General features: G+C 41.9%; 1 protein-coding gene across 1 annotated transcript in view; it reads right to left on the bottom strand.

The window, feature by feature from the left end:
- Nucleotides 1-23,807, bottom strand: part of LOC139367853 (signal induced proliferation associated 1 like 2) — a 306,546-nt gene that overhangs the window by 25,531 nt on the left and 257,208 nt on the right. The window contains exons 21-22 of the mRNA XM_071106185.1: nt 7,381-7,600; nt 2,461-2,592 (exon numbers count right to left, since the gene is read on the bottom strand). Of these exons, the coding sequence (XP_070962286.1) occupies nt 2,461-2,592; nt 7,381-7,600 (352 nt within the window). The remainder of the gene's footprint in view (nt 1-2,460; nt 2,593-7,380; nt 7,601-23,807) is intronic.

Genomic DNA, 23,807 nt, shown 5'->3' with positions numbered 1-23,807 from the left:
GAACTTCTACAGTAGTTAGAACTTCTACAGTAGTTAGATTCTACAGAACTTAGAGATTCTACAGTAGTTAACACTTCTACTGTAGTTAGATGTACTTCTGTAGTTAACACTTCTACAGTAGTTAGATATTCTACTGTAGTTAACACTTCTACAGTAGTTAGAGATTCCACAGTAGTTAACACTTCTACTGTAATTACATATTCTACACTAGTTAGAGATTCTACAGAACTAGAGATTCTACAGTAGTTAGAGATTCTACAGTAGTTAACACTTCTACTGTAGTTAGATATTCTACTGTGGTTAACACTTCTATTGTAGTTAGATATTCTACAGTAGTTAACACTTGTACTGTAGTTAGACATTCTAGAGTAGTTAGAGATTCTAGAGTAGTTAGAGATTCTACAGTAGTTAGAACTTCTATGGTAGTTAGAGATCCTACGGTAGTTAGATTTTACATGATAGTTACAGCTTCTACAGTAGTTAGATATTCTATGTAGTTGGAGATTCTACAGTAGTTAAAAATTCTACTGTAGTTAGAGATTCTACGGTAGTTAGAGCTTCTACGGTAGTTAGAGATTCTACAGTAGTTAGAGAGACGAACCCAAAGCAGCAGATTGGAAGAATAATGGAAAGGAGACAGGAGATCGACTAACATAAAGCAGCAGATTGGAAGTGTCGTGGGAAGGAGAGAGGAGCGAGACTAACACAAAGCAGCAGATTGGAAGTGTCGTGGGAAAGAGAGAGGAGAACGACTAACACAAAGCAACAGATTGGAAGTGTCGTGGGAAAGAGAGAGGAGAACGACTAACACAATGCAACAGATTGGAAGTGTAGTGGGAAGGAGAGAGGAGAACGACTAACATAAAGCAGCAGATTGGAAGTGTCGTGGGAAGGAGAGAGGAGAACGACTAACACAAAGCAACAGATTGGAAGTGTCGTGGGAAAGAGAGAGGAGAACGACTAACACAATGCAACAGATTGGAAGTGTAGTGGGAAGGAGAGAGGAGAACGACTAACATAAAGCAGCAGATTGGAAGTGTAGTGGGAAGGAGAGAGGAGAGAGACTAACACAAAGCAACAGATTGGAAGTGTAGTGGGAAGGAGAGAGGAGAACGACTAACACAAAGTAACAGATTGGAAGTGTAATGGAAGGAGAGAGGAGCGATACTAACACAAAGCAGCAGATTGGAAGTGTAGTGGGAAGGAGAGAGGAGAACGACTAACACAAAGCAGCAGATTGGAAGTGTAGTGGGAAGGAGAGATGAGCGAGACTAACACAAAGCAGCAGATTGGAAGTGTAGTGGGAAGGACAGAGGAGAACAACTAACACAAAGCAACAGATTAGAAGTGTAGTGGGAAGGAGAGAGGAGAACGACTAACACAAAGCAGCAGATTGGAAGTGTAGTGGGAAGGATGAGGAGAACGACTAACACAAAGCAACAGATTAGAAGTGTAGTGGGAAGGAGAGAGGAGAACGACTAACACAAAGCAACAGATTAGAAGTGTAGTGGGAAGGAGAGAGGAGAACGACTAACACAAAGCAGCAGATTGGAAGTGTAGTGGGAAGGATGAGGAGAACGACTAACACAAAGCAACAGATTAGAAGTGTAGTGGGAAGGAGAGAGGAGAACGACTAACACAAAGCAACAGATTAGAAGTGTAGTGGGAAGGAGAGAGGAGAACGACTAACACAAAGCAACAGATTGGAAGTGTAGTGGGAAGGAGAGAGGAGATCGACTAACATAAAGCAGCAGATTGGAAGTGTCGTGGGAAGGAGAGAGGAGCGAGACTAACACAAAGCAGCAGATTGGAAGTGTAGTGGGAAGGATGAGGAGAACGACTAACACAAAGCAACAGATTGGAAGTGTAGTGGGAAGGAGAGAGGAGAACGACTAACACAAAGCGACAGGTTGGAAGTGTAGTGGGAAGGAGAGAGGAGATCGACTAACATAAAGCAGCAGATTGGAAGTGTCGTGGGAAGGAGAGAGGAGCGAGACTAACACAAAGCAGCAGATTGGAAGTGTAGTGGGAAGGATGAGGAGAACGACTAACACAAAGCAACAGATTGGAAGTGTAGTGGGAAGGAGAGAGGAGAACGACTAACACAAAGCGACAGGTTGGAAGTGTAGTGGGAAGGAGAGAGGAGCGAGACTAACACAAAGCAGCAGATTGGAAGTGTAGTGGGAAGGAGAGAGGAGCGAGACTAACACAAAACTGCAGATTGGAAGTGTAGTGGGAAGGAGAGAGGAGCGAGACTAACACAAAGCAGCAGATTGGAAGTGTAGTGGGAAGGAGAGAGGAGCGAGACTAACACAAAGCTGCAGATTGGAAGTGTAGTGGGAAGGAGAGAGGAGCGAGACTAACACAAAGCAGCTACAATATCAAACAGTGGCAGCAACACATATGCTCACTATCACACAGACGCTAATGCACATACACACACACTCCCCAGTTTCTTACCTTCGAAAGTGCGTGCAGCGTCCACCAGGTGTGACCAGTCGAGTCCGGAGGCGGAGTCAGGGAGGGGCATGAGACCAGGGTCGTTGAACTTTGACCTGTCAGCCAGCGAGCCGTCAGAGAACCAGAACTCATCTCGAGAGAGAGAGGGAGAGAAGACAGGCAGGTCAATGACCAGCACAAACATGGTCTTTGACTTCAGGAAATGTTTAGATTAATCCAAATGAATTAATCTCTAGCACAGAACCAGGGAATATGTCTAACAGGCCTTCCTGGAGAAGGCCCTTATAACCAATAACAGGAACAACTGTTCTGTCAACAAGTTCACTAAATCTTATAAGAAAGACCAAACTAGACCCAGTGTCCTTGGCTAGGAGCCGTACACAAAACCCAGTATCCTTGGCTAGGAGCCCTACCCAAGACCCAGTGTCCTTGGCTAGGAGACGTACACAAGACCCAGTGTCCTTGGCTAGGAGCCCTCCGCAAGACCCAGTGTCCTTGGCTAGGAGCTGTACCCAAGACCCATTTTCCTTGGCTAGGGGCCCTCCACAAGACCCTGTGTCCATGGCTAGGAACCATACACAAGAGCCTGTGTCCTTGGCTAGGAACAATATACAAGACCCAGTGTCCTTGACTAGGAGCCATACCCAAGACCCAGTGTCCTTGGCTAGGAGCTATCCACAAGACCCAGTGTCCTTGGTTAGGAGCCGTACACAAGACCCAGTGTCCTTGACTAGGAGCCGTACCCAAGACCCAGTGTCCTTGGCTAGGAGCCATACACAAGACCCTGTGTCCTTAGCTAGGAGCACTCCACAAGACCCAGTGTCCTTGTTTAGGAGCCCTCCACAAGACCCAGTGTCCTTGGCTAGGAGCCATACACAAGACCCTGTGTCCTTGGTTAGGACCCGTACCCAAGGCCCAGTGTCCTTGGCTAGGAGCACTCCACAAGACCCTGTGTCCTTGGCTAGGAGCTGTTCACAAGACCCAGTGTCCTTGGCTAGGAGCCCTCCACAAGACCCAGTGTCCTTGGCTAGGAGCCGTACCCAAGACCCAGTGTCCTTGGCTAGGAGCCGAACACAAGACCCAGTGTCCTTGGCTAGGAGCTGTACCCAAGACCCAGTGTCCTTGGCTAGGAGCCCTCCACAAGACCCAGTGTCCTTGGCTAGGAGCCGTACCCAAGACCCAGTGTCCTTGGAAAGGAACCGTGCCCAAGACCCAGTGTCCTTGTCTAGGAGCCGTACACAAGACCCAGTGTCCTTGGCTAGGAACCATACACAAGACCAATAGTCCTTGGCTAGGAACCATACACAAGACCCAGTGTCCTTGGCTAGGAGCCGTACCCAAGACCCTGTGTCCTTGGCTAGGAACCCTCCACAAGACTCAGTGTCCTTGGCTAGGTGCCGTACACAAGACCCAGTGTCCTTGGCAAGGAACCGTACCCAAGACCCAGTGTCCTTGGCTAGGAGCTGTACACAAGACCCAGTGTCCTTGGCTAGGAGCCTTACACAAGACCCAGTGTCCTTGGTTAGGAGCCCTCCACAAGACCCAGTGTCCTTGGCTAGGAGCCGTACCCAAGACCCAGTGTCCTTGGCTAGGAGCCCTCCACAAGACCCTGTATCCTTGGCCAGGAGCTGTACCCAAGACCCAGTGTCCTTGGCTAGGAGCCGTACCCAAGACCCAGTGTCCTTGGCTAGGTGCCCTCCACAAGACCCAGTGTCCTTGGCTAGGAACCATACACAAGACCCAGTGTCCTTGGCTAGGAGCCGTACCCAAGACCCAGTGTCCTTGGTTATGAGCCCTCCACAAGACCCAGTGTCCTTGACTAGGAGCTGTACACAAGACCCAGTGTCCTTGGCTAGGAGCCGTACACAAGACCCAGTGTCCTTGGTTAGGAGACGTCCACAAGACCCAGTGTCCTTGGTTAGGAGACGTCCACAAGACCCAGTGTCCTTGGCTGGGAGACGTACCCAAGACCAAGTGAGCATTACAGCATCTCTCCTCTCTCCTCTGAAGAAGCCGTCTGAAGGGTAATAAATGGCTTGTCTCACTGGATGTCTTCATGTCTCAATCAACAACCCCTTTCGTTCAATTAAATTTCAATTTAAGGGGCTTTATGCATATGTTTACATTGCCAAAGTAAGTAAAAAAGAAAAACAATCCAAAATTAAACATTACACTCATAAAGGTTCCAAAGGAATAGAGACATTTCAAATGTCATATTATGTCCATATACAGTGTTGTAACGATGTGAAAATAGTTAAAGTACAAAAGGGAAAATAAATAACATAAATATGGGTTGTATTTACAATTATGTTTATTCTTCACTGGTTGCCCTTTTCTTGTGGCAACAGGTCACAAATCTTACTGCTGTGTGACATACTGTGGTATTTCACCAAAATCGGGTTTGTTTTCTAATTCTTTGTGGATCTGTGTAATCTGAGGGAAATATGTGTCTCGAATATGGCCATACATTTGGAAGGAGGTTAGGAAGTGCAGCTCAGTTTCCACCTCATTTTGTGGGCAGTGTGTCTTCTCTTGAGAGCCAGGTCTGCCTACGGCGTCCTTTCTCAATAGCAAGGCTATGCTCACTGAGTCTGTAAATAGTCAAAGCTTTCCTTAAGTTTGGGTTCTTGGCTGTGGTCAGGTATTCTGCCACTGTGTACTCTCTGTTTAGGGCCAAATAGCATTCTAGTTTGCTCATTCTAGTTTTACTTTCCAATGTGTCAAGTAATTATCTTTTTGTTTTCTCGTGATTTGGTTGGGTCTAATTGTGTTGCAGTCCTGGGGCTCTGTGGGGTCAGTTTGTGTTTGAGAACAGAGCCCCAGGACCAGATTGCTTAGGGGACTCTAAGCAATATGTGTCTATGTTAATCTCTCTGTAGGGGATGGATTTGTTATGGAAGGTTTGGGAATTACTTCCTTTTAGGTGGTTGTAGAATTTAAGGACTCGTTTCTGGATTTTGATAATCAGCAGGTATCGGTCTAATTTTGCTCTGCATTCATTATTTGGTGTTGTAGGTTGTACTCTCCCTCCCTATCCTTTCACTTCAACTATTCCACTGCCTTTCTCTCTCTCCCTCTCTCGCTCTCTTCCCTCCTCTCCTCTCCCTCTCTCTCCTCTCCTCTCCTCTCCTCTCCTCTCCTCTCCTCTCCTCTCCTCTCCTCTCCTCTCCTCTCCTCTCCTCTCCTCTCTCTCTCTCTTCCCTTCTCTCCTCTCTCTCTTCCCTTCGCTCCTCTCTCTCTCTCTTCCCTCCTCTCCTCTCTCTCCCTCGCTCTCTCTCTCTCTCTCTTCCCTTCTCTCATCTCTCTCTCCTCTCTTCTCTCTTCCCTTCTCTCCTCTTCTCTCCTCTCTCTCTCCATTCCCTTCTCTCCTCTCTCTCTCCCCTTCTCTACTCGCTCTCTCTCTTCCCTCCTCTCCTCTCTCTCTCCTATCCTCTCTCCCCTTCTCTCCTCTCCTCTCTCTCTCTTCCCTTCTCTCCTCTCCCTCTCCCCTTCTCTCCTCTCTCTCTCTGTCTCTCTCTCTTCCCTCCTCTCTCTCCTTGGTCACTATCTCTCCCTCTCCCTCCCTATCTCTTTGTCTCTCTCTCTTGCTTGCTCTCTCCCTCTCTGTCAGCACTCTCCTTGACAGACAGGGAATGCAATATAAAGGCTCTTATTTCACAGAGAAGACTTTGAAAACTCCAGGAGAGGGAGAGAGGGGAGAGCGAGCAAGAGAGTGAGAGAGAGAGAGAGATAATTCCCTCCCTCCAATTTGAGTTTCAGAGTGATCAACTATTTACCAAATTGGTAGGTTTTAGTGTGGAGGAGAAAGATAGAGAGAAGAGAGAGCTCGTAACAGCTACCCTTCACAACAGTCAGGCATCCATCAGGCATGACAGTTACGAAAAGGCAACAGGAAAAGAGACAGCTAAGAGCGTTAAGAGAGAATAACCAGCTAAGAAGGTTAAGAGAGGAACCAGCTAAGAAGGTTAAGAGAGAAGAACCAGCTAAGAGGGCAAAGTGAGAAGAACCAGCTAAGAGGATGAAGAGAGAAGAACCAGCTAAGAAGGTTAAGAGAGAAGAACCAGCTAAGAGGATGAAGAGAGAAGAACCAACTAAGAAGGTTAAGAGAGAAGAACCAGCTAAGAAGGTTAAGAGAGAAGAACCAGCTTAGAGGGCAAAGAGAGAAGAACCAGCTAAGAGGATGAAGAGAGAAGAACCAGCTAAAAAGGTTAAGAGAGAAGAACCAACTAAGAAGGTTAAGAGAGAAGAACCAGCTAAGAGGATGAAGAGAGAAGAACCAGCTAAGAAGGTTAAGAGAGAAGAACCAGCTAAGAGGGCAAAGAGAGAAGAACCAGCTAAGAGGATGAAGAGAGAAGAACCAACTAAGAAGGTTAAGAGAGAAGAACCAGCTAAGAGGATGAAGAGAGAAGAACCAGCTAAGAAGGTTAAGAGAGAAGAACCAGCTAAGAGGGCAAAGAGAGAAGAACCAGCTAAGAGGATGAAGAGAGAAGAACCAGCTAAAAAGGTTAAGAGAGAAGAACCAACTAAGAGGGCAAAGAGAGAAGAACCAGCTAAGAGGATGAACAGCAGCACTTCAAAGACATTCTCTTTATCTCAACAGAGCACTGAATACCAATATGGAAATGAAACCGAGGAAGGGAGAGGAGAGACAGACAGGGTCTGACAAGTGAACAGGACATTCTGTGTGACTGACAGTATAGCTGTCCTAATGAGGATTGAGCATGTTCATGTCAGAGACCTCCTCCTCTCAGCTGGTCAGTCTAGACTAGTGAGGACACAGCTCTCCAACTCATGCATCTCAGTGTGAGTGCCTCAAGCGTCCAGTCTCAGTGAACATTAGCTGGTTGTGACAGGTCTTAATGCACCTTAATGACAGACACATTTCCATTGTATGTCTGGATGTGTTTGTGCAATACTTACTCCTGAGGTTGGAGCCCCCCTGTCCTGGCATGCGTGGTGGCAGGGTGGCGTGATAGGGTGGAGTGGTGGAGAACAGGATGTCATTGGGTAGCACCTGGTCCAGCATCGAGCTATGGGAGGAGGCGTAGGACGAGCCCTTTCTGTTGCTGCTACACACACTCTCATCTGATAGGGTACGGTACAGGGAGCGCCGTGGTGATAGGCTGCCCGTCGCAGACATCTGGAGGGGGGAACAGAACACATCAACACACATTCACAACAAGAGCAGATGACAATCTGCTCCTTCCCAGCTAACAACGAATTCCCAGAAATGTATAGAACGTTCCCTTAAGAGTCTCATTAGATTATTAACTAAGGTTTTCATAGGAATGTTCCCCTGATGTACAAGGAATGTTTCCAAGAGACAATTACCTTAATGTCAAATAGGACTTACCCAGAATGTGGTTACCATGTTCTCAGAATGTAAGCTCCCCCCCCCCCCCCCCCCACACACACACACACAGTTCCCTGAGAGCTGCCATCCATTCCCCACCCCCAAGCAATACCAGTAAAACGTTTGTATAATTTAAACTTTTAGAGACAGGATTAGTGCTTTTATATTTAATAATCTCAACCCACACAGTGCATATTCATTATATAGATAGGCATGCTTTATCTTGTCTGGTTTATCATCCCAGATAAAATGAAGAAAATAAATTTGCTCATATGATTTGAAAAACAAATCATCAGGAGTAGGCAGCGCCATAAGTGAGTAAAGTGAGATATGACTAAGGAGTAATCAGTGTAATTGTTCCATAAATAGACAGGTATTTACCTCTCCATGGTTGCAGAATCATGTCGATTTTTACTAGGATTCTATTGAAATTAATTGTGGAGAGCTTATTTATTTATATATTTTGTGAAATGAATGTATGTTTACTTCACCGTCAGCCCATTTTATAGGTAAACTGCATGGTAATGGAATGGTTGTATTTTTTAAAGATCTAAAATTTAATATTGTATACTTATCATAATTATGTTTTAGTCCAGATAAATTAGCTAGATCTTTTTTTTTTCTCCTACCCCCTCCTTTTTCGAACATTCTGTTAAAAATCGCGCAACTTTTCAGCGTCCTGCTACTCATGCCAGGAATATAGTATATGCATATGATTAGTATGTGTGGATAGAAAACACTCTGAAGTCTCTAAAACTGGTTAAATCACGGCTGTGACTATAACAGAGTGTGTGTTTCATCGAAAAGCGCAAGAAAAACTGCTCACTGAAATCTGAAAAAAGTATCCATGCGCCCCTTTCATGGATTATTTAAAGGAAACCAAATTTAATATGGAGACGGATGCAATTCATACAGCTTCCACACGATGTCGCCAAAAACGTCATTTTCATTGACAAAAATCCATTGAGGCATTACGAATAGATCCTTGATTCCATCCAGCCTACCTCAACCGATTTTGGAAGATTGAAAAATGGACACTGTTTTCTTTTGTAGCTGCTATTGAATACAGATCGCCCAGTGATCAATTTGATCGCTTATTAACGTTTACAAATACCTAAAGTTGGGTTATAAAAGTAGGTTGAAGTTTTTTGTCAAAGAATATAGGCAACTTATATCATTTTTAAACATGACGTTGCGTCTTGGAAGAGAGCTTTTTTCGTGATGCAGACAGGCCATACAAATGGATATTTTGGGCATTCATGGACGGATTTAATCGGGAAAAATACCAATTTGTGATGTTTATGGGACATATAGGAGTGCCAACAAAGAATATCATCAAAGGTAATGAATGTTTTATATTTTATTTCTGCGTTTTGGGTAGCGCAGGCTACCGCAAAATCTGTTGTTTACGTGTCGTGCTGGTATTTTGGGGGGTGCATGCTATCAGATAATAGCTTCTCATGCTTTCACCGAAAAGCATTTTAAAAATCTGACTCGTTGGCTAGATTCACAACGAGTGTAGCTTTAATTCAATACCCTACATGTCTATTTTAATGAACGTTTGAGTTTTAACAAGTACATTTAGCATTTAGCGTAGCGCATTTGCATTTCCAGGTGCCTACTTGAGACGCAGACGTCTCAAGTAGGACCAAGAAGTTAAATGAGATATTGCAGGGATCTAACTTGTGGACTTAATATAAATATTGAGTCATCGGCATACATGGACATCTTTGTTTATAAACATTGGATTTCTAATCCTCTAATGTTGTTATTGGATCTGATTTTAATAGCTAGCATTTAGATGTCTACAACGAATAGATATGGTAACAGCGGACACCCTTGTTTAACTCCTCTTGACAATTCAAAACTCTCTGAGAAGTAGCTACTATTTATTATTTTACCCATTTGATAAATGGAAAAAATCCAGGACTTCCAGTATTACTTTATCATAGTTCTTTTCAAAGTCCATTATTTTACCTTTATTTAACTAGGCAAGTCAGTTAAGAACAAATTCTTATTTTCAATGATGGCCCAGGAACAGTGGGTTAACTGCCTGATCAGGGGCAGAATGACAGAATTGTACCTTGTCAGCTCGGGGATATGAACTTGCACCCTTTTGGTTACTAGTCCAACGCTCTAACCACTAGGCCACCCTGTCGCCCCAATAAATTCCAGGGCTGCTTCTTTGATGTTTCATGTTTTTCTAGTAGTTGTCGTATATTGTCTCCAATGTATTGTCCATGTAAAAAACCTGTCTGATCAAGATGAACAATACCTGGCAAAACCTTTCTGATTCTGAGTGCTATACATTTCACTAGTAGTTTTGCATCACAACATTGGTCAATTAGATGATGATCCGATCACATTCTGTCTCCTATAAATACTTTCTGAACCTTTGATGCAAGAGAGAAAGTGTCATGCCCTGGCCGTATAGAGGTTTTTATTCTCTATTTTGGTCACGGTGTGACTAGGGTGGTGATTCTAGTTTCCTTATTTCTATGTTGATGTGGTTGATTCCCAATCAGGGGCAGCTTTCTATCGTTGTCCCTGATTGGGGATCATATATAAGTTGTCATTTTAATTTTGGGTTTTATGGGATCTTGTTTTCTGTTTATAGTGTCTGTTCCTGACAGAACTGTTCGCTTTCGTTTTCCCTTTGTTATTTTGTTTGAGTGGTTTTTGATAATCAAAATCATGAACACTTTCCACGCTGCACTTTGGTCCACTCTTTTCAACGAAAGCCGTAACAGAAAGAGACAAGAAAGTAGTCAAGACGACTAGCTTGATTAAGGCTCCTCAATGTATATCTCACAAGGTCAGGTTTTTTTTTGTCTCCAAATAATCTTTATATATTATATCATAAATAGGACTGTTGGAGTTATGTCACACATGCATGAAAGAAAGAAATCTCACTCTAATACATTTTAATAGAAAGTTAGCAAAAAATAGTTAAGATCTTGCTTCCATGAAAAATGAAAGAGTCCAACAAAGATAGGGTGGGGGAAAAAGTTGCCCATATTTTCAAGCCCTGAGCTACTTCATTTATTTATGAAATGTACTGGTTTATTTAGGCAAACTAATATATTTGTTTAGTCTTGGCCTATTTAGTAGGCTATTACACAGCATAAAGCTATGTATATCAGCGTAAAGCTGAGTGGCTCACTCATTTGTGGCTTTGAATCAAAGTAAATAAGTACCAAAATGCGTTCTGATAGTTGTTAATAAATACATGTTTAGACCAGGTTCATCTGTTCAATTGTTTGCGACATTGTGGTTACAGTGGAAACGTAAACAAAGTAAATCAAATAAATCTTATTCATAATGAATTATCACATTTCTTTGTTTACATTTTTTGTAAGATTTAATTTGATATTTTTAGACAATACAAAACATACACATACAAAGGACAACTACATCACACCTGCCAGACCCACCTGCTCACACACCCATCTCCAGTGCCCGCATCACTTTCCGCCACATGGCCTCAAACTGCACCATTTGGGTTTAACCTTCTGAATGAATGATTATATTGAAGATAGAAGACGCCACTTATATATTTCCGAGAGCAGATCCGTTACCCATCAAAGTAATATCAATGTATTTAGCCTGTTTTATATACAAAATATACTAATAACTTCAAAAACAGTCCATTCATCACTGGATTTATTCAAAATGCTGTGTAGGAAGAATGTGTTATCCACCGTGTCTGGTCCCAGGCTCTTTATCCACCCTGCCTGGTCCCAGGCTCACAGCTGGTTTCACCCTGAAACCACACATCCATCTGAAGGTGACTCTTTATCCTTTGGAACCACAGAATGACCAGGTGGACAGTAGGCCTCGTGAAGCCATAGAGGAAATCAACAAGATCCACAAGTATTCTTTCTCAATAGCTGGTAGCTGATTTCTTTTTGCCTGATGCAGAACTCTAGTGCAATAGGAGACTGATTGAAGCATTAGTTAATTTACAAAAGGATAGTCTAATAGGGTTGTCTAATAGGGTAGTCTAATAGGGTAGTCTAATAAGGTAGTCTAATAGGGTAGTCTAATAGGATAGTCTAATAGGATAGTCTAATAACGTAGTCTAATAGGATAGTTTAATAGGATAGTCTAATAGGGTAGTCTAATAAGGTTGTCTAATAGGAAAAGTTCAATAGGGTAGTCTAATATGGTAGTTTAATAGGGTATCTAATAGGATAGTCTAATAAGGTAGTCTAATAGGGTAGTCTAATAGGGTAGTCTAATAAGGTAGTCTAATAGGGTAGTTTAATAGGGTGTCTAATAGGATAGTCTAATAAGGTAGTCTAATAGGGTAGTCTAATAGGATAGTCTAAAATGATAGTCTAATAGGAGAGTCTAATAGGGTAGTCTAATAAGGTAGTCTAATAGGGTAGTTTAATGGGATATTTAATAGGATAGTCTAATAAGGTAGTCTAATAGGGTAGTCTAATAGGACAGTCTAAAAGGATAGTCTAATAGGGTAGTCTAATAAGGTAGTCTAATAGGATAGTCTAATAGGGTAGTCTAATAGGGTAGTTTAATAGGGTATCTAATAGGATAGTATAATAAGGTAGTCTAATAGGGTAGTCTAATAGGGTGGTCTAATAGGGTAGTTTAATAGGGTAGTCTAATAGGGTAGTCTAATAGGGTAGTCTAATAGGGTTGTCTAATAGGGTAGTCTAAAAGGGTAGTCTAATTGGGTAGTCTAATAGGATAATCTGATAGGATAGTCTAATAGGGAAGTCTAATGGGGTAGTCTAATAGGATAGTCTAATAGGGTAGTCTAATAGGATAGTCTAATAGGGTAGTCTAATAGGATAGTCTAATAGGGTAGTCTAATAAGGTAGTCTAATAGGATAGTCTAATAGGATAGTCTAATATCTTAGTTTAACAGGGTATCTAATAGGATAGTCTAATAAGTTAGTCTAATAAGGTAGTCTTATAGGGTAGTCTGATAGGGTATCTAATAGGATAATCTAATAGGATAGTCTAATAAGGTAGTCTAATAGGATAGTTTAATAGGATAGTCTAATAGGGTAGTCTAATAAGGTTGTCTAATAGGAAAAGTTTAGTAGGGTAGTCTAATAGGGTAGTTTAATAGGATAGTCTAATAAGGTAGTCTAATAGGATAGTTTAATAGGATAGTCTAATAGGGTAGTCTAATAAGGTTGTCTAATAGAACAAGTTTAATAGGGTAGTCTAATAGGGTATCTAATAGGATAGTCTAATAGGATAGTCTAATAGGGTAGTCTAATAAGGTAGTCTAATAGGAGAGTCGAATAGGGTAGTCTAATAGGGTATATAATATGGTATCTAATAGGGTAGTCTAATAAAGTAGTCTAATAGGGTAGTTTAATAGGGTATCTAATAAGATAGTCTAATAAGGTAGTCTAATAGGGTAGTCTAAAAGGATAGTCTAATAGGATAGTCTAATAGGGTAGTCTAATAGGGTAGTCTAATAAGGTAGTCTAATAGGATAGTCTAATAGGGTAGTCTAATAGGATAGTCTAATAAGGTAGTCTAATTAGGTAGTCTTATAGGGTAGTCTAATAGGGTATCTATAAGGATTGTCTAATAAGGTAGTTGAATAGGGTAGTCTAATAGAGTATCTAATAGGGTCGTCTAATAGGGTAGTCTAATAGGATAGCCTAATAGGGTAGTCTAATATGGTAGTTTAATAGGATAGTCTAATAGGCTAGTCTAATAGGGTAGTCTAATAGGATAATCTGATACGGTAGTCGAATAGGTTAGTCTAATAGGGTAGTCTAATATGGTAGTTTAATAGGATAGTCTAATAGGCTAGTCTAATAGGGTAGTCTAATAGGATAATCTGATACGGTAGTCGAATAGGTTAGTCTAATAGGATTGTCTAATAAGGTAGTCTAATAGGGTAGTCTAATAGGATTGTCTAATAAGGTAGTCTAATAGGGTAGTCTAATATGGTATTCTAATAGGATAGTCTAATAAGGTAGTCTAAAGGACAGTCTAATAGGATAGTCTAATAGGGTAGTCTAATAGGGTATCTAATAGCTCAGTTGGGTGTGAAAAATACCCCCATTTCTGCCACAGTTTAGACTACTAATAGATGCTGTGGTCAGTCAGAGTTGAGTCCTATTGTAAAGTGTAGCCTAATGGCTATAACTCAGCCCTATGCTGTTCCAGCTTCTGTTGCCTATTTGAGTGCTTACTAAATATCTTCAGCAAACGCAAAATGTTGGATAAAGACATTTCACTAATCCGGCTGTTTTTCAATTTTGCTATGGGTATTACAATTAACTGAATGATGAGTATGAAGAAGACAGTGATCTTCCTCCGTCTCGCACACCAAAATAAATATATGCTTTTTTTCTACTTCGTCAGAAGAAGCTGGATCTTAATATACCACACAGTTTTGGTTCATCAACGTCTTTATGCTTTCGTTGATAAAATAATGATACAGAACACAAAATACAGATGTTTATTTCAACTACATCATTGAAGGCAGACCAGCAGAAAGATAGACGTTCTCTGAGGACGAAGATACGGGCGGCAGCTGATGCATTGGTCCAGAGCCACGCGGCATTGACGGAAGGCTGAGAATGACATGTTGAAGAGGGCGAGGAACGAGATGGAGTCACAATCCATGCCAGGCACACCTGTGAGCTGTGAAACTCCACCTCCGACAGGCAGAGGCAATACGTGGCGGGTTCATCAGGTTGTCGGTTCACCCTGATATTTCCATTCCTCTTCTGACACCAGAACTTGACCAACTGCTCACCAGGCAAAGCAAGGGCCGTCCGGATCATTATGCTGTTCTGCTATTCCATGGATGTGTAACCGAAGAGAGATACCATGAGTGGAAACAGAATACCAACTGGGATGGATCCCGAGGCGAATGTGGCTTAGCAGTGAACCTCCGGGTGTTCATCATTAATACCGTGTCTCAGAAGATTCTGTCCATGACTGATACAACCAGCAAAAGCATTAAAGACAGAGTTCATGATCTCTCCCTTATGTAAGGAATTAGGCACTTTACTATGTTTACTATGTAGGTTACAGTAAACATCTCATTGTCCTGTTTTTTGTCAGACTCCACAGTAGCCTAATAAACAATTGCATTATAAATCAGTTATATTTTCATCAAATTCAATAATATATTTGTACCACTGTAAATGCTGTGTTTTTCTTTTTAGAATATAGAGGCATTTTGAAAACGTGTTTTCAAACACTTGTTTTTCCCAAGTGTAGCAGGTTGTGAACTCTGCAAACGTTTCCACTCCGATAATGAGGTAAATGACTGTAATTAATACGTTCATTCAATACATTGTAATACAAAAGAGGAAACCCACCCATAGTGGGCTATTAGCAGCACAATAGACTTCAAGAAAGAGATCAAGAAGGGGGGTAGGAGGAGCCTTGCATTTAAAGACACAGTAGTCTAATAAACATATACATTTTCAAATAGTAAAACAAATATTCTAATTCAATAACATATTTCTACCACTGCCAGAAGAGGACTGGCCACCACACATAGCCTGGTTCCTCTCTAGGTTTCTTCCTAGGTTTTGGCCTTTCTAGGGAGTTTTTCCTAGCCACCGTGCTTCTACACCTGCATTGCTTGCTGTTTGGGGTTTTAGGCTGGGTTTCTGTACAGCACTTTGAGATATCAGCTGATGTACGAAGGGCTATATAAATACATTTGATTATATTTTATTTGAAGGCATTTTTCAGGGTTTGGTGTCAGGAGGTTTTCAGGGTGTTGTGTCAGTTAGTTTTGTACCATGTGGTGTCAGGGATTGTTGGCAGGGTTTGGTGTAAGGGTATTTGCATGATGTAGTTTTGCATCAGGTAGTTTAGCAGAGTTTGGTGTGAGGATTTTATCATGGTTTGTGTCAAGGAGTTTAGCAGTGTTCGGTGTCAGGAAGTTTTGAAGGGATTGGTGTCAGGATTGTTTTAAGTGTTTGGTGTCAGGGGGTTATGCAGGGTTTGGTGTCGGGTAGTTTTGCAGGATTTGGTGTCATGGAGCTTTGCAGTATGGTGTCAGGTATTTTTAAAAGTTTTGGTGTCAGGAGATTTTGCAGGGCTTGGTATCAAGGAGTTTAGCAGGGTTTGGTGTGAGGCAGTTTTGCAGGGTTTGGTGTCAAGGATCGCAGCAGGGTTTGGTGTAAAGGAATTTTGCAGGGTTTGTTGCCAGGGAGTTTTAGCAGGGTTTGTTGCCAGGGAGTTTTAGCAGGGTTTGTTGCCAGGGAGTTTTAGCAGAGTTTGTTGCCAGGGAGTTTTAGCAGGGTTTGTTGCCAGGGAATTTTAGCAGGGTTTGTTGCCAGGGAGTTTTAGCAGGGTTTGTTGCCAGGGAGTTTTACAGGGTTTGTTGTCAAGGTGTTTTACAGGGTTTGGTGTCACAGGGTTTTTCAGGGTGTTGTGTCAGTTTTGTACCATGTGGTGTCAGGTAGTTTAGCAGGGTTTTCTGTCTAGGCCTGCTGCTTTCAACTCTCTAGAGACAACAGGAGCGGTAGAGATACTCTGAATGATCAGCTATGAAGAGCCAACTGACATTTACTCCTGAGGTGCTGACTTGCTGCACCCTCGACAACTACTGTGATTATTATTATTTGACTCTGCTGGTCATTTATGAACATTTTAACATCTTGGCCATGTTCTGTTATAATCTCCACCCGGCACAGCCAGAAGCAGACTGGCCACCCCTCATAGCCTGGTTCCTCTATAGGTTTCTTCCTAGGTTTTGGCCTTTCTAGGGAGTTTTTCCTAGCCACCGTGCTTCTACACCTGCATTGCTTGCTGTTTGGGGTTTTAGGCTGGGTTTCTGTACAGCACTTTGAGATATCAGCTGATGTACGAAGGGCTATATAAATACATTTGATTTGATTTGATTCACTGTAGATGCTGTGTTTTTGTTTGATGGCCATAAAAACAGATACAAAAAATTACAATAACATTTTCACATATTTTGAATTAATTCCTGAATTCAATTGCTTTAATTAACCAACACGTTGCAGTTTATTATTGCTTAATTATACAAGTCTTCTTTTTCTTGGAATAGAATCACACTTCTCTGTGCTGGAGTTGTTTTACGAATAAAAAAGAAGCGGTCCACCCTTGATGGGCTATCAACAGGACTGTCACGTTGAAATGAGCGGACCCAAGGCACAGCGTACATAGAGTTCCACATGTTTATTCAAATGAAACTCACCAACAAACACAATAAAAAGCAAACGAGACGTAATGACTAGTGCTCACAGGCACTACACAAAAACCAGATCCCACAAACTAAAGGTGGAAAACAGGCTGCCTAAGTGTGATCCCCAATCAGAGACAACAATAGACAGCTGCCTCTGATTGGGAACCATACCCGGCCAACAAAGAAATAGAAAAACTAGAATGCCCACCCAAATCACACTCTGACCTAACCACATAGAGAAATAAAAAGGCTCTCTAAGGTCAGGGCCCTGGCCATAGAGAGGCTTTTATTCTCTATTTTGGTTAGGCCAGCGTGTGACTAGGGTGGGCATTCTAGTTTCTTTATTTCTATGTTTTGGCCGGGTATGGTTCCCAATCAGAGGCAGCTGTCTATTGTTGTCTCTGATTGGGAAATATACTTAGGCAGCCTTTTTTCCTTTGTATTTTGTGGGTAGTTATCTTTGTTAGTGGCACTATAGACCTAGTAAGCTTTGTTTCTTTGTTGTGTGGAAATGTTAGGACTATTTTGCTCTTCACTTCAATTATTTCGATATAATGAAAGGTGTCCCTCAAGGGTCAATATTGGAACCTCTTTACTAATGATAATATTGGTCTGTGAAAACCTGTAACATTCACCTGTATGCAGACAACACTGTGATGCTATTACTCCTACAGCTGACCAGGCTGATTTAGAGCTGTGATTGTGTTGCCTTGCAGAAAGCCCTGTGGTTTAAAATTAGCACTTAATGCAGGAAAAAACGAAATATGTTGTTTTTCTAATTTTCTTGCAAATGTTTCAAATGGATTAGACATGTATTCATTGGATGGTTCTCTCATCTCTTGGGTTTTAAATATCTGGGCTTTTGGACAAAAATCTAACGTTTAAAAACATACAGACATAGATTTTCCTGCCAGCTCGGAACTATGCCTCCATTTATCAGAGTGCAGCAGCCAAACTGAAAAAACATTTGGATTCAGCCTTTCGCTTTATCACAGGTGACAGGTTTAATACTCATCATATTGTATCAGAACGTCGAATGAACCTCACCAAAGTCCCATAGATCACTTCATTCCTCCCTTTTCGTTTACAACGATAAACTGCACAAGCTTCCAACATATCTCAATTCACTTTTAATAAAGTAAAAAAATATAAGGCAGGGATGGTTGAGGTCCCTCTAGTCTCAACTGGGTAAATCCTCCTTCAGTTTAAATGAATCATCTGCAGAACTCCCAGCATCTAAACTGCAAGGGCAGTTTAGGAGTCTAATGTTGAATTTGTTAAATTAAAATTTAACTTGTTATGATTAAATGTACATGTCAAACCTGGGACAACTATAGTTTTAACTATGCTTTGTGGAAAGTAACTATTTTTCTGGGGTAACAAATATTTTCTTGGGAGGCAGGGTTGGGGAGTAACAGATTACAAAAAAAACTGTAACTGTAATCTGTTACTTTACTAGCATAAATATTGTAATCAGATTACAGATATTTTGAAGAAATAGATTATTACTTCTAGGATTAATTTTTAATTCTGAAAGGATTTCGCCAAATTTGACACCTTTCTGTTTTCTCATTGATATTTAAATCAATATTGAAAAAAGCCGAAAGTTTAAGTTTGTGTGCAAATCTGTCATCAAGGCTGGCTACTTTGAAGAATCTAAAATCTAAAATATTTTTTGATTTGTTTAACACTTTTTTGGATAGGCAAGTCAGTTAAGAACAAATTCTCATCGTCAATGACAGCCCAGGAACAGTGGGTTACTAACTGCCTTGTTCAGGAACAACAGATTTTTAACCTTTCGGTTACTAGTCCAACGCTCTAACAACTAGGCTACCTGCCACCCCTAATGATCATGCTGTTTATTCAGCTTCTTGATATGCCACACCTGTCAGGTGGATGAATTATCTTGGCAAAGGAGAGATGCTCACTAACAGGAATGTAAACACATTTGTTTACAACATTTGAAAGAAATACGCTTTTTGTTTATTTGGATCATTTCTGGAATCTTTCATTTCAGCTCATGAAACATGGGACCAACACATGTTCTGTTTACATTTTTACAAAGTGTATTTTTCATACATATTTTCATATGTTCATCCTTTAATGTATTTTAGGGGCAACGTTTCATTTAATGTTTATATCCCCAAGTGTGTCCCACAAAGACCATCTTCATGTTCTCCACATGCACCGTTTCATGGGTGTTAGGATTGCTGTCCATGGCTGCCCTGTAGTTCACTGGTGCTGCCCTGTAGTTCACTGGTGCTGCCCTGTAGTTCACTGGTGCTACCCTGTAGTTCACTGGTGCTACCCTGTAGTTCACTGGTGCTACCCTGTAGTTCACTGGTGCTACCCTATAGTTCACTGGTGCTTCCCTGTAGTTCACTGGTGCTACCCTGTAGTTCACTGGTGCTTCCCTGTAGTTCACTGGTGCTACCCTGTAGTTCACTGGTGCTTCCCTGTAGTTCACTGGTTCTACCCTATAGTTCACTGGTGCTACCCTGTAGTTCACTGGTGCTACCCTGTAGTTCACTGGTGCTACCCTGTAGTTCACTGGTGCTACCCTATAGTTCACTGGTGCTACCCTGTAGTTCACTGGTGCTACCCTATAGTTCACTGGTGCTACCCTGTAGTTCACTGGTGCTACCCTATAGTTCACTGGTGCTACCCTGTAGTTCACTGGTGCTACCCTGTAGTTCACTGGTGCTACCCTGTAGTTCACTGGTGCTACCCTGTAGTTCACTGGTGCTACCCTGTAGTTCACTGGTGCTACCCTGTAGTTCACTGGTGCTACCCTATAGTTCACTGGTGCTACCCTGTAGTTCACTGGTGCTACCCTGTAGTTCACTGGTGCTACCCTGTAGTTCACTGGTGCTACCCTGTAGTTCACTGGTGCTACCCTGTAGTTCACTGGTGCTACCCTGTAGTTCACTGGTGCTACCCTGTAGTTCACTGGTGCTACCCTGTAGTTCACTGGTGCTACCCTGTAGGGTGTAGCCTGATGGCTTCAGCATCTGACAGAGGGCGTAGCCTGATCCTCAGCTTCTTTGAAAGCAACAACTGTCAGCCTTCGGTTGTAGCTGCGAGCCTAACACTTCTGAGTCATATTCCCCTGTTGTTGGATCTGCCACTGCCGCTCAGCGTAGGCTTTTTGGTCTGGAGGCTGAGCCAACATTCGCTCTAGAGGACCCTTCAGTTTTCTTCCCAGAGCGACCCCGACAGGAGAGAAGCCTGTGCTCTCATGGTAGGCAATTTTGATGGACAAACAGAACGCTCCCAAACACAGATCCCAGTTCTGGTGATTAGCCTTGATGTAAGAGTCTTACATCATCTTTAGGTTCTGGCTAACCCTCTCCATAAAGTTGGTTTGGGGGTGGTAGCTGGTGGTAAGTTTCTGAACTACCCCCCAATGCTTGCAGAGCTCCTTCAGCAGCTGACTTGTGAACTGCGGCCCCCAGTCAGATAGGAGGAACGTTACGGTTCCCCATCTAAGGAAGATCTCCTGCCTGAGTATGTTGACTATCTTGGGAGTCTTGGCATCCTGCAGCAGGAAGTGTTCAACACACTTTGAACATTAGTCTACAGTGACAAGCAGGTAATTGTTGTCCTTTTTGCTTCTTGGGAAAGGTCCCATCAAATCTACTCCCAGCATCTCATCCAGTTCCCTCCGGTAATGGACTGTAGGAGCCCGGCTGGTTTCCAACACACAGTACTGCTGGCTGACAGGGCAGTTCTTTGTGTATGCTCATACTTCATTTCTGACTTGGGGCCAGTAAGCTACATCTAGCAGCCACAACAGTATCTTCAGCCATCCCATGTGCCCCCGAGAGGACTATCATGGAACTATTACAAGAATGGCATACAGAGCTTTTGGGGCACAAACAGCTGTAACTTATGGCCAACACTCTATCCTGGTATCTGTCTGAACAGGAAGTCTCTAGGACAGGTATTCAACACTCTGTCCTGGTATCTGTCTGAACAGGAGGTCTCTAGGACAGGTCATCCTAAACTGGGGTACGCATAATGCTATCGGGGGTACGCCAAGTAAAATGAGATTTTTCAAATGTATATATCGGGTGGTTCATATATATATATATATAGAATTTTAAAAAATCCCCCTACATTTTCAAACAGTCCATTTAAATTTTCCAACTATACATTTGGGTGAGTTTTTTTCTCTCGTCAGAGTAGCCTCGTTTCACCGCCAAAAATAAAATGATACAATCTAGTGTTCAGCGAAATAACAACAAAATATCAAATACAGGTAGCCTAGTCAAATAATTAACATCTAATCACATTAACCGTTACTCTCTCACGGGAATTCCACTAACGCTCCGTATGTAGCAAAACATAGCTGCTGCTCATTCCATTTGCTCGAAAAGTGTCCGAAAATTGTCCATAAAGACACATACAGTTGTTCCTCTAAAAGTTGCAAGCTTACACCGCGGGATTTAGAGCTTCATTGCTCCAGACCACCACAAGGGGGAGTTAGAGCACTCATTATGCATTTGGGTCCCAAGGTTTTTATATGACCAATCATATCGGGTGGTTCATATAAAGAATTTGACGCGAGCCACCCGTCCCTGGTGACTTTCTTCAGCAAAGATGGCTGAGAAAACATTACAGTTTATCAACATTCTAGGCCGAAGTCCAGCATGCTGTGCCCAAATGTATTAATTGGGGTTGTGGCCGATTGTGGCTAAAAACACTTTATCAATTGGAATCTTTAATGTAGAAAAGGGAAAAAGTGTTATTATTAGTTTTTCACCAGCGTAGCAGGATGGGCTATTAGCTGAACAACAGACTATTCAATCTTTACTAGCGTAGCAGGATGGACTATTAGCTGAACAACTGACTATTCAACCTTTACTAGCCTAGCAAAATGGACTATTAGCTAAACAATAGACTATTCAATCTTTACTAGCGTAGCAGGATGGGCTATTAGCTGAACAACAGACTATTTAATCTTTACTAGCCTAGCAGGATGGACTATTAGCTGAACAACAGACTATTCAACCTTTACTAGCGTCGCAGGATGGACTATTAGCTGAACAACAGACTATTCAACCTTTAGCTAAGTGTGAACCCCCCCTCCAAATTTGTCTACCTACACACGGTTAATGTTCTGAAAAATATATATACAGTGGTCATGACTCCCGAGGTGTGCAGCGGTCTAAGGCACTGCATCTCGGTGCAAGAGGCTTTACTACTGTCCTTGGCTCGAATTCAGGCTGTATCACATCCGACCGTGATTGGGAGTGCCATAAGGCCGCGTACAATTGGCCCCAGTGGAGCCTAGACCTATATAACACAACTTAACTGGCTGAGGTAGGCTATGAGGCGTTAGTAGGCCTACTTACAATTACAACTGGTAAAAAATTGAGCATTCTACATAAAAACATATTTTAAAGATACAAAATGTCTGCACGTTGAAACTTAAACAATGTAACTACAAATTAAAAGCTCACATTTGTAAATCCCAAACTCTAAAAGTAATTGGAAAGGTAGATACAAATGATGATGACATTGTGCTTACAATAAAGAATGTAAACAAGATGCTGTGTCTTCACAACTGTAACAGGTAGGGTACTGTAGTACTGTAACAGGTGTAGTACTGTAGTATTTTAGTACGGTAGTACTGTAACAGGTGTAGTACTGTAGTACTGTAGTACTGTAGCACTGTAGCAGGTGTAATACTGTAGTACTGTAACAGGTGTAGTACTGTAGTACTGTAGTACTGTAACACTATAGAAGGTGTAGTACTGTAGTACTGTAGCACTGTAGCAGGTGTAATACTGAAGTACTGTAACACTATAGCAGGTGTAATACTGTAGTACTGTAGCAGGTGTAGTACTGTAGTACTGTAACACTATATCAGGTGTAGTACTGTAGTACTGTAACAGGTGTAGTACTGTAGTATTTTAGTACGGTAGTACTGTAACAGGTGTAGTACTGTAGTACTGTAGTACTGTAGCACTGTAGCAGGTGTAATACTGTAGTACTGTAACAGGTGTAGTACTGTAGTACTGTAGTACTGTAACACTATAGAAGGTGTAGTACTGTAGTACTGTAGCACTGTAGCAGGTGTAATACTGAAGTACTGTAACACTATAGCAGGTGTAATACTGTAGTACTGTAGCAGGTGTAGTACTGTAGTACTGTAACACTATATCAGGTGTAGTACTGTAGTACTGTAACAGGTGTAGTACTGTAGTACTGTAGTACTGTAACACTATAGCAGGTGTAGTACTGTAGTACTGTAGCACTGTAGCAGGTGTAATACTGAAGTACTGTAACACTATAGCAGGTGTAATACTGTAGTACTGTAACAGGTGTAGTACTGTAGTACTTTAGTATGGTAGTACTGTAACAGGTGTAGTACTGTAGTACTGTAACACTATAGCAGGTGTAGTACTGTAGTACTGTAACAGGTGTAGTACTGTAGTACTGTAGTACTGTAGCACTGTAGCAGGTGTAATACTGAAGTACTGTAACACTATAGCAGGTGTAATACTGTAGTACTGTAGCAGGTGTAGTACTGTAGTACTGTAACACTATAGCAGGTGTAGTACTGTGGTACTGTAACAGGTGTAGTACTGTAGTACTTCAGTACAGTAGTACTGTAACAGGTGTAGTACTGTAGTACTGTAGTACTGTAACACTATAGCAGGTGTAGTACTGTAGTACTGTAGGACTGTAGCAGGTGTAATACTGAAGTACTGTAACACTATAGCAGGTGTAGTACTGTAGTACTGTAGCAGGTGTAGTACTGTAGCAGGTGTAGTACTGTAGTACTGTAGCAGGTGTAGTACTGTAGTACTGTAG

Source organism: Oncorhynchus clarkii, chromosome 16 (genome assembly GCF_045791955.1).
Source record: "Oncorhynchus clarkii lewisi isolate Uvic-CL-2024 chromosome 16, UVic_Ocla_1.0, whole genome shotgun sequence".
Taxonomy (NCBI): domain Eukaryota; kingdom Metazoa; phylum Chordata; class Actinopteri; order Salmoniformes; family Salmonidae; genus Oncorhynchus; species Oncorhynchus clarkii.
This window is presented reverse-complemented; position numbering and strand designations above follow the sequence as displayed.